At 41.6% G+C, this 17,455-nt stretch overlaps 1 protein-coding gene across 3 annotated transcripts in view; it reads right to left on the bottom strand.

The window, feature by feature from the left end:
- KIF21B (kinesin family member 21B) overlaps positions 1-17,455 on the bottom strand; it is a 1,294,294-nt gene that overhangs the window by 454,264 nt on the left and 822,575 nt on the right. For all 3 annotated transcript variants that reach the window (XM_085643177.1, XM_085643182.1, XM_085643184.1), the window contains 3 exons: positions 15,666-15,729; positions 7,322-7,543; positions 6,912-6,993 (listed from right to left, as the gene is read on the bottom strand). In XM_085643177.1, the coding sequence (XP_085499303.1) occupies positions 6,912-6,993; positions 7,322-7,543; positions 15,666-15,729 (368 nt within the window). The remainder of the gene's footprint in view (positions 1-6,911; positions 6,994-7,321; positions 7,544-15,665; positions 15,730-17,455) is intronic.

Raw genomic sequence — 17,455 nt, 5'->3', positions numbered from 1 at the left:
GTGAACGCCTGTCTGTATCTTTTAATGAGAGACTGAGATTAGGTCAGGCACCTCGTGCACTACAAATAAATGGCCAGATAGTGGCAGTTGAGGACCAAATAGTGTAAGGGAGCTTCAGCGAAAAATATAACTCCGACGTGTCTGTGCGTGAATGTGTGTGCTCGTGTGTTTAACTTCATGGTAACATTGGGAGTTAGAATAGCCACAGGAGTCTAACCCTCTATCACGGCAAAGCAGGTAAAAAGAACTGAGAGGTCAGTCAGTTATTCACAGAAACAAAACTTGAATAGAACGAGCATTGTCAATCCTACTCCTCGGGCTAACATTTGAAAGTCCCTCGGCAGTCACTCAACATTCATCCTTGCACTGATGCATCATTGGCTCACCTAATGACTCATACATTCACCAACTTAACCATTCACAAAAACACACACACAACTCCGCAAGAAACGGGTAAATAAAAAAGACATGACATCATGGTATTATTCATAGTGTATAATTGTTTTAAAGTTCCCAACTGGCTGCTACATTTAAAACTTACCACTTGACCATCTTAAAACGATAAAACAATGACACGCTTTGCAAAATACCATTACAATATGTCCACTCAGTAAACATTGTTCTTGGTGGCCAACTTGGAGTGCATCATTGTTATATCGATCCAAGATGCTCAGCATTATTATTAACAAACATTTATTAAGCGCGTAGCTACCCTAAGGCCTCCCAACGCTAGCAGCCAAAACAGGGGGAAGATCTGATAACTCCCAGAGTGGTATTATGAAACAGCCAGGTTTTAAAAAGCTTTCGAAAAGGAAGATGGTAAGTCTGAGCGAAGGTGCAGGGGAAGGGTGTTCCAGAGTCCAGCTATATTGTGGGAGAAGGAACTTCCTCCACTCCTCACCCTTCTGATCTTAGGAATAACGGCTAAGTTCAGGTTAGCAGAGCGAAGGAGTTTCCTGGGGCGGTAAAATGTGTTGAGAGAACCATTAATAGGGGGGCCTTTCCCCCAAAGAGTCTTGTGGGCTATACACAATGATTTAAATATTATTCTTTCCGAAATGGGTAGCCAGTGTAAGGTCTTTAGACCTGGCTTAGCCAACTGAGTTTTAGGGATGCCAAGTAGCAATCGCGCGGCACAGTTCTGGACTACTGAAGTTTCCTTATTGTAGATTTTGGTACTCCCAGATATAGGGAGTTGCCGCAGTCCGAACGAGAGAGGACCAAGGCTTGGACCATGATTCTTCTTGCCATGGGAAGGAGAGGTAGAACTTTCCGAAGTAGTCTAAAAATACCATAGCAGGCTCCTGTTATTTCCACTCCTTGCTGGTCATATTTGAGCGATTTGTCCAGCCAGATGCTTAGACTTTTAATCTTAGACTTAAGAGGCCAGTGCATGTCCAAGACAAGTTGGCCATATCTGTTTAAGGTCAATATTAGGCAACTTGCCCAGGAGCATTATTTCTGTTTTTTCTCCGTTGAGCCTGAGACAGGAGTGTTGCATCCATATTACCACCCTCTCAAGACAAGATTCCAGGTCAGATGGAGAATTCTGGGGCTGGTTAAGTGCTACTACCAACTGAGTATCATCAGCATACGCGACAATTTTAATCCCATATGGCAAGATAATCTCAGCAAGTGGTCTCATGTACACGTTAAATAGAGTAGGGCTCAGTGGCAAGCCTTGGGGCACTCCACAACTGAGTGATAGGCTCCTAGAAGTTGTTTCTCCTGCAAAAACCTGGACTGTTCTACCATTTAAGTAGGATCGGAGCCAGGTGATGGCTCCACCTGACACACCGGCATTACTAAATCTGTTGAGAAGTATGTCAAAGTTGACCGTACCAAATGCAGAGCTAAGATCAAGGAAGATGATGGTTACTACTTCTCCTTGGTCGAGAATTTTCTTAGATTCCTCGACTACGGCAGGAAGATCGGTTTCTGTTCCATACTGAGGATGAAAACCGGTCTCAGAGTAGTGCAGACATTTATGAATTTCTAGGAATTCAGAGAGAATCATGTTAACATACTTTTCTAAGACCTTACAGACTATAGGAAGCAATAAAATAGGATGATAGTTACCCATGACATCCGGGTTTAAGCTCGGCTTTTTGAATAGAGCTTTCACCATAGCGTGTTTCCATAGAGGTGGAACTTAGCTGGTGGAGATAGAGAGGTTTATCACTTCCAGTATGACTGGGAGTACAATATCATTGACTTTGCGTAGGATGTGAGGAGGTGCCGGATCGAGGGGGGAACCCGATTTTATTTGAGCAAAAATGTTCGATAGCATATCCAGGTCCATAATTGGAAATTCCTCCAATATGTGCTCAGTATAATCCGGGGGCCTGTTCATAGCTGAGAGGTCACTGGGACATGGAGATCCAGGAAATGCATTATATATGTCTTGAATTTTTCTATGGAAAAATTCAGCAAATTCGTTACAGCGATCAGAGGATACATCAGGTGGTGTACCAAGAGATGGAAGCTCTAGAAGATTCTTCGCAATGCTGAAGATTTCCCTGGGATTGTTTGTTGCTTAACTAATTTTTCCTCTGTAGTAAAGCACCTGTGCCTTTTTTATTTCAGATTGATAAAGTTTTATGGACTCTCTATATTTCATTTTAGTAAACTCATTGTATCTCCTATCCATCTGTTTACAGGCTTGCTTTAGTAACCAGAGGTTAGGCGAGTACCACAGAGACATTTTCTCTCCCACCCTTGTGTGGCTAGATTTAACAGGGATAACTCCATCCAATGGGTGAGTTTTTCGGAGGCTAATATGGGGCTGGGATCAAAATTAGGCTTTGAATTTTTAAGCACAGAGGTACAGGATTCCACAGACAGCTTAGACCAAGGACTGACATTCTTGTCAATAGATTTCATAACAATGGGTTGACTTAAAGATTTCAGAAAGCTGGGGATTTTAGAATGATCCAACCAAGACAAAGGGATAGGAGCACCAATGACAGCTCATTGTTGGTAAAAACAGGGTCTAAAGTATGGCCTTACTTCTGTGTAGGGCCTTAAACTTTTTGTATTAATTGGCTCGCTAACAAATCTTGGATAAGATCAAAAGCATCAGTTTTATTACGATCATCAAAGTGTATATAAAATCTCCTAAAAGGGTAACGTTGGGGGAGGAGCTTGCTAAAGAGACTGCAATTTCAGGAAGATATTTTAGAAACTACACAAACACCCCCAGGCAGCAATATATTAAGATTGCTGAAAAGATGAGCGTAGCAGAGAACGAAATTGTGAAAGATAAGCTTGCGAGTCAGAAATTAGATTAGTTTCAACATGACATTTAAAAGAATTTTTAAATATAATAGCAATGCCTCCACTCTTCCTCCTATCATGAGCTTTACGCTGGATATTAGGACTAGAAAGGAGAGTTATGCTTCTAAATACAGTGGCCACCTTGTAACAGTAAGCCAATGGTACACTATGCAGAATGCCATTCAAAGTTGGCAGTGACCATGTGACATGCAATGCACTACAGATGAAAAGAGCAGCAAGTAAGTGGCCCAGTATGACAGTAGGGGGTGTTGCAGGACACTCTAAAAAATACAAACAAAAAAAGGAGAAGGATAAAAATGAAAGTAGACCTATGAAAAGAAAAATGGGAAACTAAAGGACTGATACATAGGACATGCTACTGATGCCCTGCCATTTTCAGGCAAATATGCTTATGTGATCAGGATAAATTCACAGTTCAACGTGGATAAAGTAGGATGACCATGCCCGTGCTCTTTGTTACCATGGGTGGAAGCAGAATATGAAGGTCACTCTAACAGAATAATATTAGAAAAGGGGCAACCCAACGTCCCTCTGTGCTAGCATATGCATTCATGTATATATGTATTTTCACAATTTTTTTAATCCATGGCAGACAACTAAGCCTGTTATGCCCATCTCACAATCTAGCATTGATTATCACAGTCCAAATCTTCGGCCCTCAGAGTTTGCCAAAGGGGGTAACTAACAGCAAGGCAACTATCAGGAATACAATCATAACGTTATAAAATATATACCAAATTATATTTAGCAAAACAACAAACAATCCCTCCAAAGAGGGTCTAAAAAGGGTTATCACTTTGCAGATCTAGCACTTGGGTAACCTACATCAAAGGCATGGCTACTTCGGTAATGAGTGAGATTCCATGTAACAAAATACCTGTCTCTGGACTTAAACACGGTGTAATATCAATCTAGCTTCCAATGCCTATTAGCTCTAACATGTACATATTCAAAATAAATATGTGACAAAGCTTTTGATTATAAACAAATCAAACCTTTGGCATCAGAAATAACATTTGAGTGAAACAATCATGCCTATTGCTTTTATCATTGACTTGTCACCATAACCATCTCTACTGTATTGCAATATATTCCTTCCCAGAAAGCAATTGCATACAGACATAACATGCAAATATATACAACATTACAGCTGCCAAAACAATAAACCACACTTCCTAGGAGTGATTATCAAAGTGCAAATCTTGTACCCGCGGAGTTTGGTATAGGGGGTAACAAACACTAAAACCCATGCCTACTACACTAATCTGTGTGATTCCGTGTAACAAAATACAGCTCTACGGGCTTAACAATCCACCTTTAAAGGCTATTGGTGATTTTAGCATATGTAATTCACACAAAAATACATCTTTCCTATGGCCTTTGTTGTAACTTTTCATCATAAGCACATGACGCCTATAGCCTTGATCATTGGTTATCACCATAACCAACTCAGTCCTGCTGTATCGAGCAGAAGCTTTCCCACAAGGTAAACAGAGCAAGCACTCTTTTTCAGCAGTAGCACAGCAGCTTCTGCCCAGACAAATGCTGGGCTCATGGAATCAATATGTCGACTCATCCTTCTCACAATAGTGCTTCTTATGGCTCAGTCTGCTATTTACATTAGCTGTGCTATCCAGCCAGATCTAAAAAGTGTCATTATTACCACTTCAGAATGTGCAGATACTATTCCAGTTCAGTTTTGCGTAGGTACAAATCCTTTGTAATGCATGAGAGACATCTGCCCGAAGAACAGTTTAATAAGAAAATTGTTGTACGGGGGAGAGAAATTGGAGTAAAAGAAAAGCAAAGTGGAAAATGAAACTGGGAGAAAAGGCAAAGAAAGTAGTATCTGCAAAAAGTAATGTGAAAACAGACCTAAATGTTGAATTCCAACAAGGAAAACTGACCCTTCAACATGTGACACTGTTCATGACTAGTCGAAAATTAGCCTCTGCATCATGTAGAAAAAAATGTATAGCATGCACAGAGAAGAAATAGCTTGTGAAGTGCAGCCATGTGTCAAACTCAAACAGACCTACCGACCTTTCCATCTGTGTCAAATCATCTCAACTTATATGAGTGCATGGTCCTCACAAAGCTGCCTCTTTGGTCCAGGTGGGGACAGGCTTTCCTTTCTTTCTTGTACAAAGGATCTGTAGCTCTCATTAGAAACTGTACAAGAAGCCTTTGAAGTGCACAGATATTAAACTGTGCCAGTTCTACTCGTCATGCATCAACATGTGGTAGGGCTTTAAGTACACGTTGATTGGTGGATGGATGGGAGAGACATATTGGTGGTGCTTTTGAGGGTTCTAAGCTATCACTCAAAAGAGTCATTACTCGCCACCTGGCATCACACCCAAAGGTAATACAACTTCCTAAGCATCTACCAACCAGGTTTTAGAGACCCCGCTGAGGTAATGAGACCACTTTTCTCAACATTAGGGAAGAACTTTTTGAGGCGCGTGACCAAGGACTACTTTCATCTTGGATCTTTCATCTGCTTTCAATATCATTGACCATTATATCTTACTGAAAAGTTGGCTCTCCTCAGCTCAGTTACCTGGTCCTGTTTTGAGACAATAGGCTAAGCTGTTCCCATCAAGTTAACTTGGCACTATTCATCTCCAAAACCATAAATATCCACTGTGGAGTTCACCAAGGCTCTGGACTGTCACCTTCACATGACAACCCTTACTGCCATCATGAACTTCTATTAGATAGACTGTCCCTTGGATATGGATGAAAATGGTCTACTTCAGGCTGGACGACAAATCTGAAAAACTCCTTTATTTGCTTCATTGCCTCATCTATAGCCAAGATGGATGAAGAACAACTGGTTATGATTCAATGGTGAATAAACAGAAGTCCAACTGCTAAGGGAAGTCATCAGCCCCCACTTTCCCACCCAGCCATCACTCCTCCCCGGCTTACCCAACTAGGTCACCCAACAAAGCCTTGCAACTTGGGAGTACTTTGTCAGTGACCTCTCAATCAACCCTCAAGCAAATGATATCTTCAAAACTGCTTTCTACCATCTCAGACTCCTAAAGGGGGATTTTGAGAGTGCTGTACTGCTACCAAAACATTTGGACCACTGTAATAGCCTAGTCACTGGACTCCCCACAGCAAGCATTTCAAAGATTGAAAGAGTTCAAAACGATGCTTCCCACCAGTTAAATGATCTGAAAAGGGAAAGCCATATTACACATGTCTAAAATCCCTCTATTCGGTCCCAGTAAAAGAGAGATCAAACTTGAAAAACGACGTCACAATGATTTAAAGCACTTCACGGCTGTTCATCCACCTTTCTCATTACACTGTTTACCCTGTACTGCCTTAGATGTTATAACAAAGGTCTTCTGTCAATAAGCAGGACTATGTACAAGAAATCTGGTAGCCTTCACTTACAGGTGCAAGGATCCACCCTGTGGAATCCTCTGCCCTTGCACCTACGTCTGGATGACTATGCCAGGTGTTGTTCCACCTACTACATGCTTCCAGGGTTTTTAATTACAGTCATACTCCACTACTCCAAGACTCAGAGCTCAGGTCCCCAATGAGTGGATAAAAGTACCATATAAAAAAACTTAAATAAATAAGCATTTACCTACCTCTTCAGCTTCATTCTCATCTGACTCATCACCAATTTCTGGAGGCACTGGTTGTCTTTTTTTGAAGATTTCTTTTTCGGGACTGGAAGGAAATATAGGATTTGTAATTGAAGGCCACATATCTCAGGAAACTAATAAAGCCAAGCATTCCATTCCAGCCAGTCAAGTCACCTCAAGACCTAGCTGTCACGGTCAACTTACTCTAAAGTTTGGATGCCTCAAAAATACTTGCAAGTTAACAATCTTGCAGGGCTACTGCCATCTCCTTGATCCCATGATCAGCAATGTCAGCTAAATTATTTCTGCCCTGGCCTGCTCCAAACAGCCTAGCCGCAATTGCTGCAATTGTATGCATCCCACTGGATCCACTGATCCAGATTTGATAGGGCTGTATCTCTGGTCTGTTTTACCTCTTTCTTCTTTGCTTCTTTTCCTTCTTCTTCAGACGTTCCAAATCCTGCTTGGCACGCTTAATAACATCAGTTGCTTCTGCTTCCATGGAAACTGTAGGGCTGCCCATTATTAATCCTGGTCCTGGCGATGTACTCAAATTATAAGTGGGTCGGGATGACAAATGCGATAGACCCCGGCGCAGGGACTCATTCATGGCCTCGCTCTCCAGAAGCTTAGTCCTGTGGAGAGAAGAAAAGAGAGAAGAAAAGATTTTGGATGAAATTCAAGGAGGATTCTAAGACCTGATCACAAGACAATATTTTCAATGACATGCCAGTCTCTACAATCTACTCCTCCAAGCACTTCTGCTACACAAGGCAAGATAGTCTTCACCCCGAAGAGAGTTCCTTGTCAGCAAATTCACCTGAGCAAGGGTCAACTTTAGAAAGCCCTCTGGCACTAATAATTGATTTATACCGAGTTTTCACCTCTCTTCTTTCTACCACATCCGACTTCTAGATGAGCCTAGGAATGTGAGATTTGGGAAATTAATATTTCAATATAGTACACAGCTGCCTCAGCACGGGCACAGCTGGATCTGTTTTTTCCTATCCGCATGTGTTCTATAGTGATTTATTCACTTTCAAAAACCATCCACAATTTTCGCTTTGAAGTTCAGCAGAGACAGGAGCACATGCAACAATGCATAAGTAAGTGTGAGAGTGATAATTTTGCTTCTGTGGACCTGTAATGTGTTTTTGTGCAGAGAGGGTACCACTGAGATATGGCACTGACTCAATGCAAGCACAGTCACAAAGGTTATCGTTTGTTGACAGTTCACATGCTTGGATATCAATTGGGGTTCATCAGGGGTAGAAGCTGCCATCCCTGGATTGTCTTTTGGTACCCTTGGTACTGCCCTCACTACCTTTGGTCTCCGGGGTCATGAAGACAGCGGCAGAAAGAGAATGTAAAGACGGATGATGGAACCCACTTAACTTTCTTCACTTTCACTCCAAACTATTGTCTTAGCCCTCAACCACATATAGGGGACGGGTGAGATGATTAAGGGGGAGAAAGCGGTTAACCTGTGATACCATAAAGGTGAAAGTGTTTGCAATGTCACTTCTTCTAGCCCTTGCATTTTGGTGAATCAATGTCCATGTCCCTATAACATCTGCAGTTTTCCTCTTTTTCTGGGAGATTTTGTACGTTGGGCTCATACATGTCCATACTTATGTGTCCCAACAAGTCTCCCAACATTCCAGTCATCTTCTTACTATTCTTTCTCATGTCAAATTGATTTTAATTTTCTTTATGGACTAAAATGGTGCCTGTGGTTCTGCAATGGAGAGTAACTGGAGCTAAAGCAGTATCCTCCCTCATCAGGCAGAGTAGAAAAGATTTGCCCATCGTGTCAGACCCATCATTTTACAGCTTGGTTGTGCAAAATAATTAAGTTGGTAAGAAGTTAGAACATCTCACCGAGTCACGGGCATATACCATTGCAGAGCCCAGATTTGGAAGGATTAGTTCAACTCAGCTGGGAGTCATGATGGATCCTCCAGGGAATTTATTGCCCACTGGAACTATAGGGTAGAAATTGTTACATGTTTTCATTTATATCTTTCTCCATGACTGTCAGTAAATCTAAGAAAAGTCCATTATAATGATAGTCATGATGTACATTTTTAATCCCAGCTTGAAGTACTGGTTACCACCATATTACATTTAGGTGGGATTAAACCAAGTTTCCAGATCATTGTAGACATGACAGGGTGTATCTGCCATATAGATTAACGTGTTTCTGCAGCCAGTAGTGCTGCTACACAGATTCATAGCAAGCACAGCTACAATGCTATTTGATTGCAATGTTCTTCTAATTCCAAAAATAAGGCCATCTTTCTAATATTAGACTAAAGAACTGATTCACAGAAATTCATTTGCGACTCTAGATATTATTGGAACAATCCATATAAAATGTTTCTATGTACAATGTCATGCCATTTACATCCTAGCTCAGAGCAGAGATAGGCATCTGAGACTGCTTGTCTCAGGTTAGCACGTGGTGGCACCACACATGACCTCAGACCATGCTGTATTCAAGAAGACCATGAGGAGCAGATGTTGGTGTTTTTGATGTCTTTATCCTTTGTTTCGAAATGTACAGAGGAACATCGAAATTCTTCTTGACCATCGTTAACAGAAATTAGTATAGATCTTCAAAGGTCCATGTCTAGCAGAATATCACAGTGAGTGCTTTGTATTACAATAAAATAGTATGAAGATTAAGAAAATAAAAGATACAAAATAATGAAAGAAGGAACAGCAGGATCCTAGCTGACAAATACATCAACACCAATACACCAAAGTCTGACATGATGGCACTGTAATAATAATGTGTGGTAAATTAGGATAGAACCAAAGAGTGTACATTGAGACATTTAAATACAGGCCAGGATTATTTCAACAAGAAATCTAAGAGCAGAAAGGCAACAAAAAGGAACCAAAGAAGAAAAGCAAGAGTGATTTGTGGATGCATGGATGTGGAATTAGTAGAGGGGGTAGGGAGCAGTTGACAGTGCTGTAGCAGCCTTGTCTTTGGATACGAGATGTGCGATTCTGGCAAGAATAAATTGGTTGGGGGTAGAGAAAGTGGGTGGTGGGAGGTGAAAGTGGGGGAGGTGGTGAGGGAGTATAGAGAGTATGCTTATAGCCGATCTAGCTCAGTTTTACTTTATCTGTGCACACTATGAATTATCATTTGGAAAGAGCAACCAGACATAAACGTCCATCATAACCTATAGTTTGTATATGAGCCTCTCATACGAGGCAGTTTTATACATTTCAGTTATCCACTCATCATGAGTAGGTAGGTGTGGTGATCGTCTGTGGTGCAGAATACAAATCTTGGCTGTAGTGAGTGCTATGGAGATTTAGGGCCTGATTCTGATGTGCTTAGGAAGGCCTCCTAACGGCATTTGCTATGTCCAAATCGGATCGGGAATGTGTCTTTCCAACCGACTCGGAAATGTTTCAAACCATCTGAGTACGATGCGATTTACGCTTTAAGAATATCCCAATCCAAACCCGACGGCATTTGGAATGACCGAGCAGTATGGAGCATAATTGTACGTCTCTAAGGGCCGCGTTTCCAAACGGCCAAGTACAATGCTGGATTTGGACAGCCTTTCCGAATCGTGCTTTCTGACTCGAATTGGCAGTCGGAATCAGACTTTGGGGGCCCGTAGTGGCCCCCCCCTGTACATGGAGCTTTCCCAATCGGGCCCATTGTGGTACCATGGGTCTTCCCTTACCAGCCATGCACAGTGTGACAGGCACAAGGGGGTGCTCACCACAGGGTGCCTGATTTTCCCCAGCCACCCCTTTCTTCAATGGGAGCCTATGCATTCGGTTGGAACAAAGGCTCCCATTGAAGTCAATGGAAGTCCAACCAAATCGTATCTGGAAGCATCCGGATGCTTCGTACTCGGTCGGTTGGACTCTCCCGATCTGATTCGGTTGGAAGCCATTCCCAAACCCATTCGGTCAGGAAGCCTTCCAAACCGCATCAGAATCGGGCCCTTAGTGTCACTCTTGAGTTGTTAAAAAAAGGAGGTCACCCAAGTCATGCAGCATGATCAGCTTTCGCGTTAGGGGTAATGGGTTATCAAGGGTTCTGCTGATAGTATTCCTTATTCTAAACCATAGTCCAAGTATGTTTGGGCAACCATGCACGACATGCACCATATCACACCCCATCTTGCGACACCGTCAACAGTTTGTGTGGTGAAGTAGACTCACTGTACAGTTATTGTAGGGTCCAATACCAATTCAGAAAAGCCAGGATTCTTTCTAGATTCACCGACACCCCTGTCAAGATACTCATGTATTTCTTCACAGTAGGTGTCAGTGTATTCAATTTGTAAGATTTCTTGCCACTTTTTGTGCAACTCTGACAGTGGAAGCTTGGTATGGAAGGGAGACATTAGTAGTTTATAAAAACCCACCATTATGCCTCTATGAAGGCCTCAATACTCTAGGTATCGTTCAATAGGGGGTCCTGTATGTGCCAGGGTGGTACCCCTATTCTGTTTCGGAGACAGTGATGAAACTGTACATATTTCCCTCTCTGGTTGATAGGTAAGTGCAATTTGTCTTGTAACATTTCTAATGGTTTAAGGCTGTCCTGTGTCAGAAGCTGTTCAGGAGCGAGGATACCACATCCGTCATGAAACCCAGTGTATGGCGCATCCGCCCACACAAATGGCAGCGTTTTACAAGATAGGTGCAAGGATGTGCAAATTAATATCTGTTTGCAGCAGTTTATGGGCACGTACCCAAGATTTCATCATGGAGTGTACAACAGGATAAGATGACTAGTGGATCTTATGTTTGTAGACTAGCTGCAACCCTGACCCCCCTGAATGTAAGTTTTTGTTCAATGTTGACCCTTAAGGGGGCGTGCATCCGCAGTGCCTGGTTGCCTGCTGGCCAGTTGCAATAGTTGTAATGCTGTGTAGTAATGGTCCATGAATTGACACCTAGGCCACCCTGCCATCTATGGATAAATGAGCTTGGAAAATTTTAACGTAGTTTTCCAGGCACCACAGATAAAGGCCTTATTATCTCTCCCAATGGTGCTTAGCAATGATAAGTTGACCGACAGTGGAAAAACGCCCAGGACATATGTAAATCGGAGCACTAGCACCATTTTCACCCCTTGTATTCTATGCCATAAAGACATGTGTAGCTGTGCCCATTTCACATAATCTGTTTTGGCTCTAGCTATTAATGGGTTTATGTTATTGGGTATCATCCTTGCTAGCCCTGTGTTAAGGTACACCCCAAGGTACCTGAGGCATTCCATTGAAATTGATAACCAGCTAAAAAGCCTTAGTTGTCACCCTCAATGTAGGAAGAGGTTCACTATTTCCTAGTTAACTTTGTAACCTGAGATACGTCAAAGTCTGTGATGATCAACATGAGGGCCGGGAGGGAGCTGTGCAGTTCCGTGGTTGTAAGCAGAGTATCATCCACATACAGGAGTATTTTTGGAAGGGCTTGCGGGTGTAGGGACCCCAACACTCACAGGCCACTGAAGCATAACTGCTGCTATGGGTTCCACCAACAGGAGGAACAATAGGCGGTGATGCAGGACACTCTTCGGGATCGGGATTTTGTTCTTTTCTTTGTCTACTGCCAATTCATAGAGGCTCTCTAAGCTGCAGTGAGCCAACATCACTATAGGTCAAATACAAAACAAACATGGTATCCTATTACACTGTATTGCATTGGCATTTATATAGCGCATACTACCCCTGAGGAGACATTGAAGTGATGTATAGTGAGTTAGTTAGGTTAGTCGTAGGATTGTGTTCTGAGAAGAAGCTTTTATATGCATTACCCAAGTTTAATGGTGGTGGAATCACAGGGAGTTAGATGTCATAGATAGAGACAATGGAGGCGATGTTAGTTTGTGTGAATGATTGGTGGAGTGAATAGATACTGTAGAGGAAGCTCTCAAAAGAAGTTGCATGTCATATATATGTAAGTTTGTATGAATGATTGGTGTGGTGAATAGATAGGGTAGAGGAAGATTAGATGATTGATACACTACATATACGTGATTACCTGTTTGTGAGAAGGGACGGGTTAAGAGCTATGGGTTAAGACAGAGACAATTCACACAAATATATACAGACAGTCCATTAAGGGGCAGGGTATGCAGCTTTATGTAGGAATTGAATAAGGACATGCAATTTGCAACAAGGATCAAGAAAGGGGAACCAGGAATGGAGAGGATGGTAGATATTCAAAGGTCAAAAAGCAAAGTCTTTTTGTTTAGTGCAGGGAGTATGCACTTATGCAGTGGGAGAAAGATTGTTGAATTTCAAACATGCATGAGCAGACGAAAGCAGAAAAAAGCAAGAGCATTTGCATATTTGATAATACTTTTATTTTATACTTAAATATACAGGAAATGGTTGAAAGAAGGTTTGTCAGCAAATAGGAATGATTGAGTCCTTGCATAAGATATTGACATGCTGAGCAAAAATTCTGATTGTGGACAGAGCGGGCTCAGGGGTGTAACACAGGCCCCTGCATCCCCCGCGGTGCGGGGGGCCCTCAGCACAGTACTCAGACCTGAGCCTCTGGATTAAATCCGGAGCGGGCCCCACAATGTACATTGCAGGGGGGCCCCTTAAACTTTCGTTACGTCACTTAGCAGGCTTCATTGTGAGTTCCATTTTGGAGAAGACAGTGACTCAGGAAATCCATGATTATCAGGGTAGGACTAGCCAGCTTTTAGCCACTATTCTATATTCCATATGATTGCCAATGTTAATTGCAACCAGTAACCAAAGGACAGTCTACAAGGTATGGGAGATCTAGGGGAGATGTGTGTGTGTGTGTGTGTGTGTGTATCGTGCAGCTGAGTTCTGAATCCAACTTGGAGCCATCTCATGGCTGGGAAAGGACTCCTTTGATAGGGACCTTTTGAGTAACCAACTTTTGAGAGGATGAATGATGTTGTTGCTTTAACCCTATGTAGAAATTCAAGATAGGAAAATGTGATAGAGTATCTTCATAGTTCAGAAGGCTGACTTTGTTAGTTTGTCCACTTGGGCATTTATTAATAGAGCAGAGTCCACGACAATGCCAATGTTATTAGCTTATTTTACTATTTTTGGGGTTTGTCCTAGATCATCTGGCCCGAGCGTTAATGGGTCATGGGTTTTCCAATTTCCAAAAAGTGGGCATTTCTGCTTTTGACACATTTAGATTAAGATAGGTACATATTATGCAGTAGTCTAGTGTTTTAGGAGGTTTTGAGTTTGGTATGTCTATGGGATTTTCCAGTTTTAGAATTCCTTGTGGGGAGTCCGCATAATTGTGGAAGATAAGTTCAAAACTGGTGATTAGCTCTGGTAAGGGATCCATGTATACATAAAAAAGGGGCAAGGGATCCATGTATACATAAAAGAGGGGCAGAGAGATGATAGATCCTTGGGGATTCCCATTTTAATTTTGTGAGGTGTTGAGAAGAAGGAGTGCATATATATCATGTTAGTCCTGCAAAGGTAGGAAGAGATCCGAGCAAGAATTATACCATCAATACTGATTTCTAATGAGTCTGAGAATTAAGGTTTGATGGTGAACTGTGCTGAAAGTTGTATAGATATCCAGGATACACTTTTTTCATCTACAGTTTTTTAAAGTCATCTCATATGATGATTAGAGCCCGTTCTGTGCCTCTTCCTGGGCGGAAATCCGTTTGCTAGTCTGAGTAAGTGGCAATCTTCTAGAAATTGAGAGCTCTGCAGATATGAACAGAACTGAACTGAGATATGCTACTCTTTCAAAGAGTCTTCCAAGGAAGAGTCCATTAGAAATTGGTCTATAGCATTTAGGGTCTTCACGTACAGATTGTTTCTCTTATTTAATGGTCATATGTATGCAATTTTTAGGTCCTAGTAAAGATTCATGCAGGTAGAGAATTAATCTTTATATTCAATGTTGGTATAACTGCTTATATCAACATAGAACATTCTTGAATATCTGAGTATTCTGTTGGGCAGCCAGAGCTGCCTGTGCCCAGCACAAGGTCGAGAAATTCTGTCATTATGATTTCTCAGTAGGACAATAGAGATGGAGGAATTTTTATATGGAATACTGGTCTTAAGTGGTATCTGGTGACAGCTGTCTCTCTTGTTTGCTAGATATGAGACTACAGTGTCTGCTTTGGTACTGTAGTAAGTTTTCAGTTTGTTGCTGAAGTCTTGAGAATGAAGGATAGCTGTTTGAGTGCTTTCAGGCTGTTGTAAATCTAATAGTACCTCACAAGCTCCTTGGTTGGGCGTTTGGCACTGTCAATTCTGCTTGAACAGTGGGTTTTCTTTGCCCTTTGCTGTATGATTTATACATTTTGCTGTGCCTGTCTAAACAAATGTTGCAAATTGTCTTTGATTTCTGCAAGGTGTGCTGAAGTGTTAAGATTTTTTATTTTACCTTTTTTGAGTCTTCTATAACCAGAGGAGCTTTATTTTTCTTTTTGCCATGTTGTTATTACTTTTTTTTAAATCACATCTCTTTGATATCCAACAAACTTTATGACCAATAGTAATTACTCAGCTATACTCCTTTTTCATTGTAAATTTCACGGTACTTTTTACAAAATTTCTAGCATAATATATACATAAATTCATAGCAAGAAATCATAGAAAATCTGCTCAATGTTTTGTCAATGCTTCATAGATTTGTCATGGCCTGGATATCCAAAAAAATAAATAGGTCGCACCTCTGGTTACCGAGAAGTCACAACATGTATATTTGCAATATATCTCTAGTACAGCTTACCTCAGTTCTTCAATTTCTCTAATGTAGCTCTGGATAAGAACACCGATCTCTTCGTTTCCACCCCCTGTCATGGCCAGATATGCAACAAGAGGGAAGTTAAATGTTAACATTCATTTTTTGATCTGATGCATAGAGTAGACATTAACAGTATTGTTTGGCTTCATAAATCCCTTCCTCTGCACTATGTTCTGGTTTAGCAAGGTGGGACATGTGCATTATATGAAATACCCAAATAGCCAGATTGGTCAACAGCACGTTTTAGCACCCTATTTCCACAATTTCTGAAAGACAAGCTCAGCTGTATGTGACAGTACGAGTATAGTCTTATAGCCCGCTGTCAAAGGCTATAAAAGTTGTTAAAGGCCCTGAACCTGATGAGCAAGGGGGCCTTTAAAAACCGGTAAAGCACGAGGCACAAGGGCTATAAGGCCATTAGAACATTCCACCCACTAAGGGTAGAATGTTCTAAATTAAAAAAGGAGAAACATGAAGACAAATTTTGGAATGTTAGAGCTCCAGGCTTATACCACCCATTGTAAGCCCAGAGTTACTCCATTGGCTTCAATAGAGCCTCGTCATTCCAATGTTGTAAAATAGACTTAAAGCCAGACGTAGAGGGCTCTATCAGCCATTAAAGGCCCGCTCCAGCATTAAAAGTCGGCACCAGCCTTTAACAAGGAAGAGGGCATTTAATGCCCAGTAGCGCCCACTACAGAGGCTGTAAGGCTATAAGAACATTCCACCCCTGGAGGGCGGAATGTTCTAATTTGTAATACAATGGCCTCACGGAGCCCGAGGTGACTGTAACCCCCTCGGGCTCCATGAGGCCTTTTGTTCACAGCAACATCTGTGAACAAACATTGGAATGTTGGAGCTCCAGGCTTCTGCCGGCCATTAGAAGCCAGGAGCACTCCATTGTCTTCAATGGAGTGCTCAACATTCCAATGTTCTAATATAGGTAGGTAGGTAAAGCTTTATTCGATAAAAATTATCATAAAAGCACAACATAGAATTATGTAAAAAGGATCAAGTAGACATTAACAATAAAAAGAATTGGTCGATCATAAATATATCTAAAAAGACTATGTGACAAGATAAAAACAATATGTGCAAAGTACAAGAAGCTTAGAGACCCAAATTTCATTATAATTGGATAAAAATCAGATAATAAAAACAGGCCACTTAAATAATTTAGTGCATATGAAGAGCGAGTTTTTTTTTCCGCAGTAGCCAAGCGCAACCCAAATACTTAGCAATTCCACAAACAATAGTGAGGGACGAGGTATCTGTTTGTAGAATGCGTAACACAATGCGGTAGTCACGACTACCCAGCATTCTGCAAATCGGTCTCAACCACTTGGCTCTCGCTCTTCTGTAATAAAAACAGGCGAATAAGAAATGGGGAATAGTCTCTTTGGGTGCTGTGCAGCTCGGGCAGCCGACAGACATAGGGGAAAGACCCTTCCAACTAGCAGTAACAAAATTGAGAGGAAGGGTCCCTAACCTGAAGCGCACATATAGTGATCTGTCAAGTGGAGTCTGAATAAAGTCAAGATAGGGTTCCAATTTACAAAAGGGCTTATGCTCAAAAAATGCTTCGCTCATCTTCCCCAACTTTGCATTATTCAGCTCTCTTGTATTAACCCAACTCCAATAAGCCTTCTTGAGGTCCTGTTTCGAGGGGGGTACCTGGGATTCCCAACAGTCTTCATAACCAATGGCTCTCAGCATTTGTTTTACATGGGAAATCCATTTTAACCTCCTCCCAGTATCAGCTGATATAAGTTCAG

Source organism: Triturus cristatus, chromosome 1_1, assembly GCF_964204655.1.
Source record: "Triturus cristatus chromosome 1_1, aTriCri1.1, whole genome shotgun sequence".
Taxonomy (NCBI): domain Eukaryota; kingdom Metazoa; phylum Chordata; class Amphibia; order Caudata; family Salamandridae; genus Triturus; species Triturus cristatus.
Note: the sequence above shows the minus strand (reverse complement) of the source record. Positions and strands in the feature narration are given on the sequence as shown.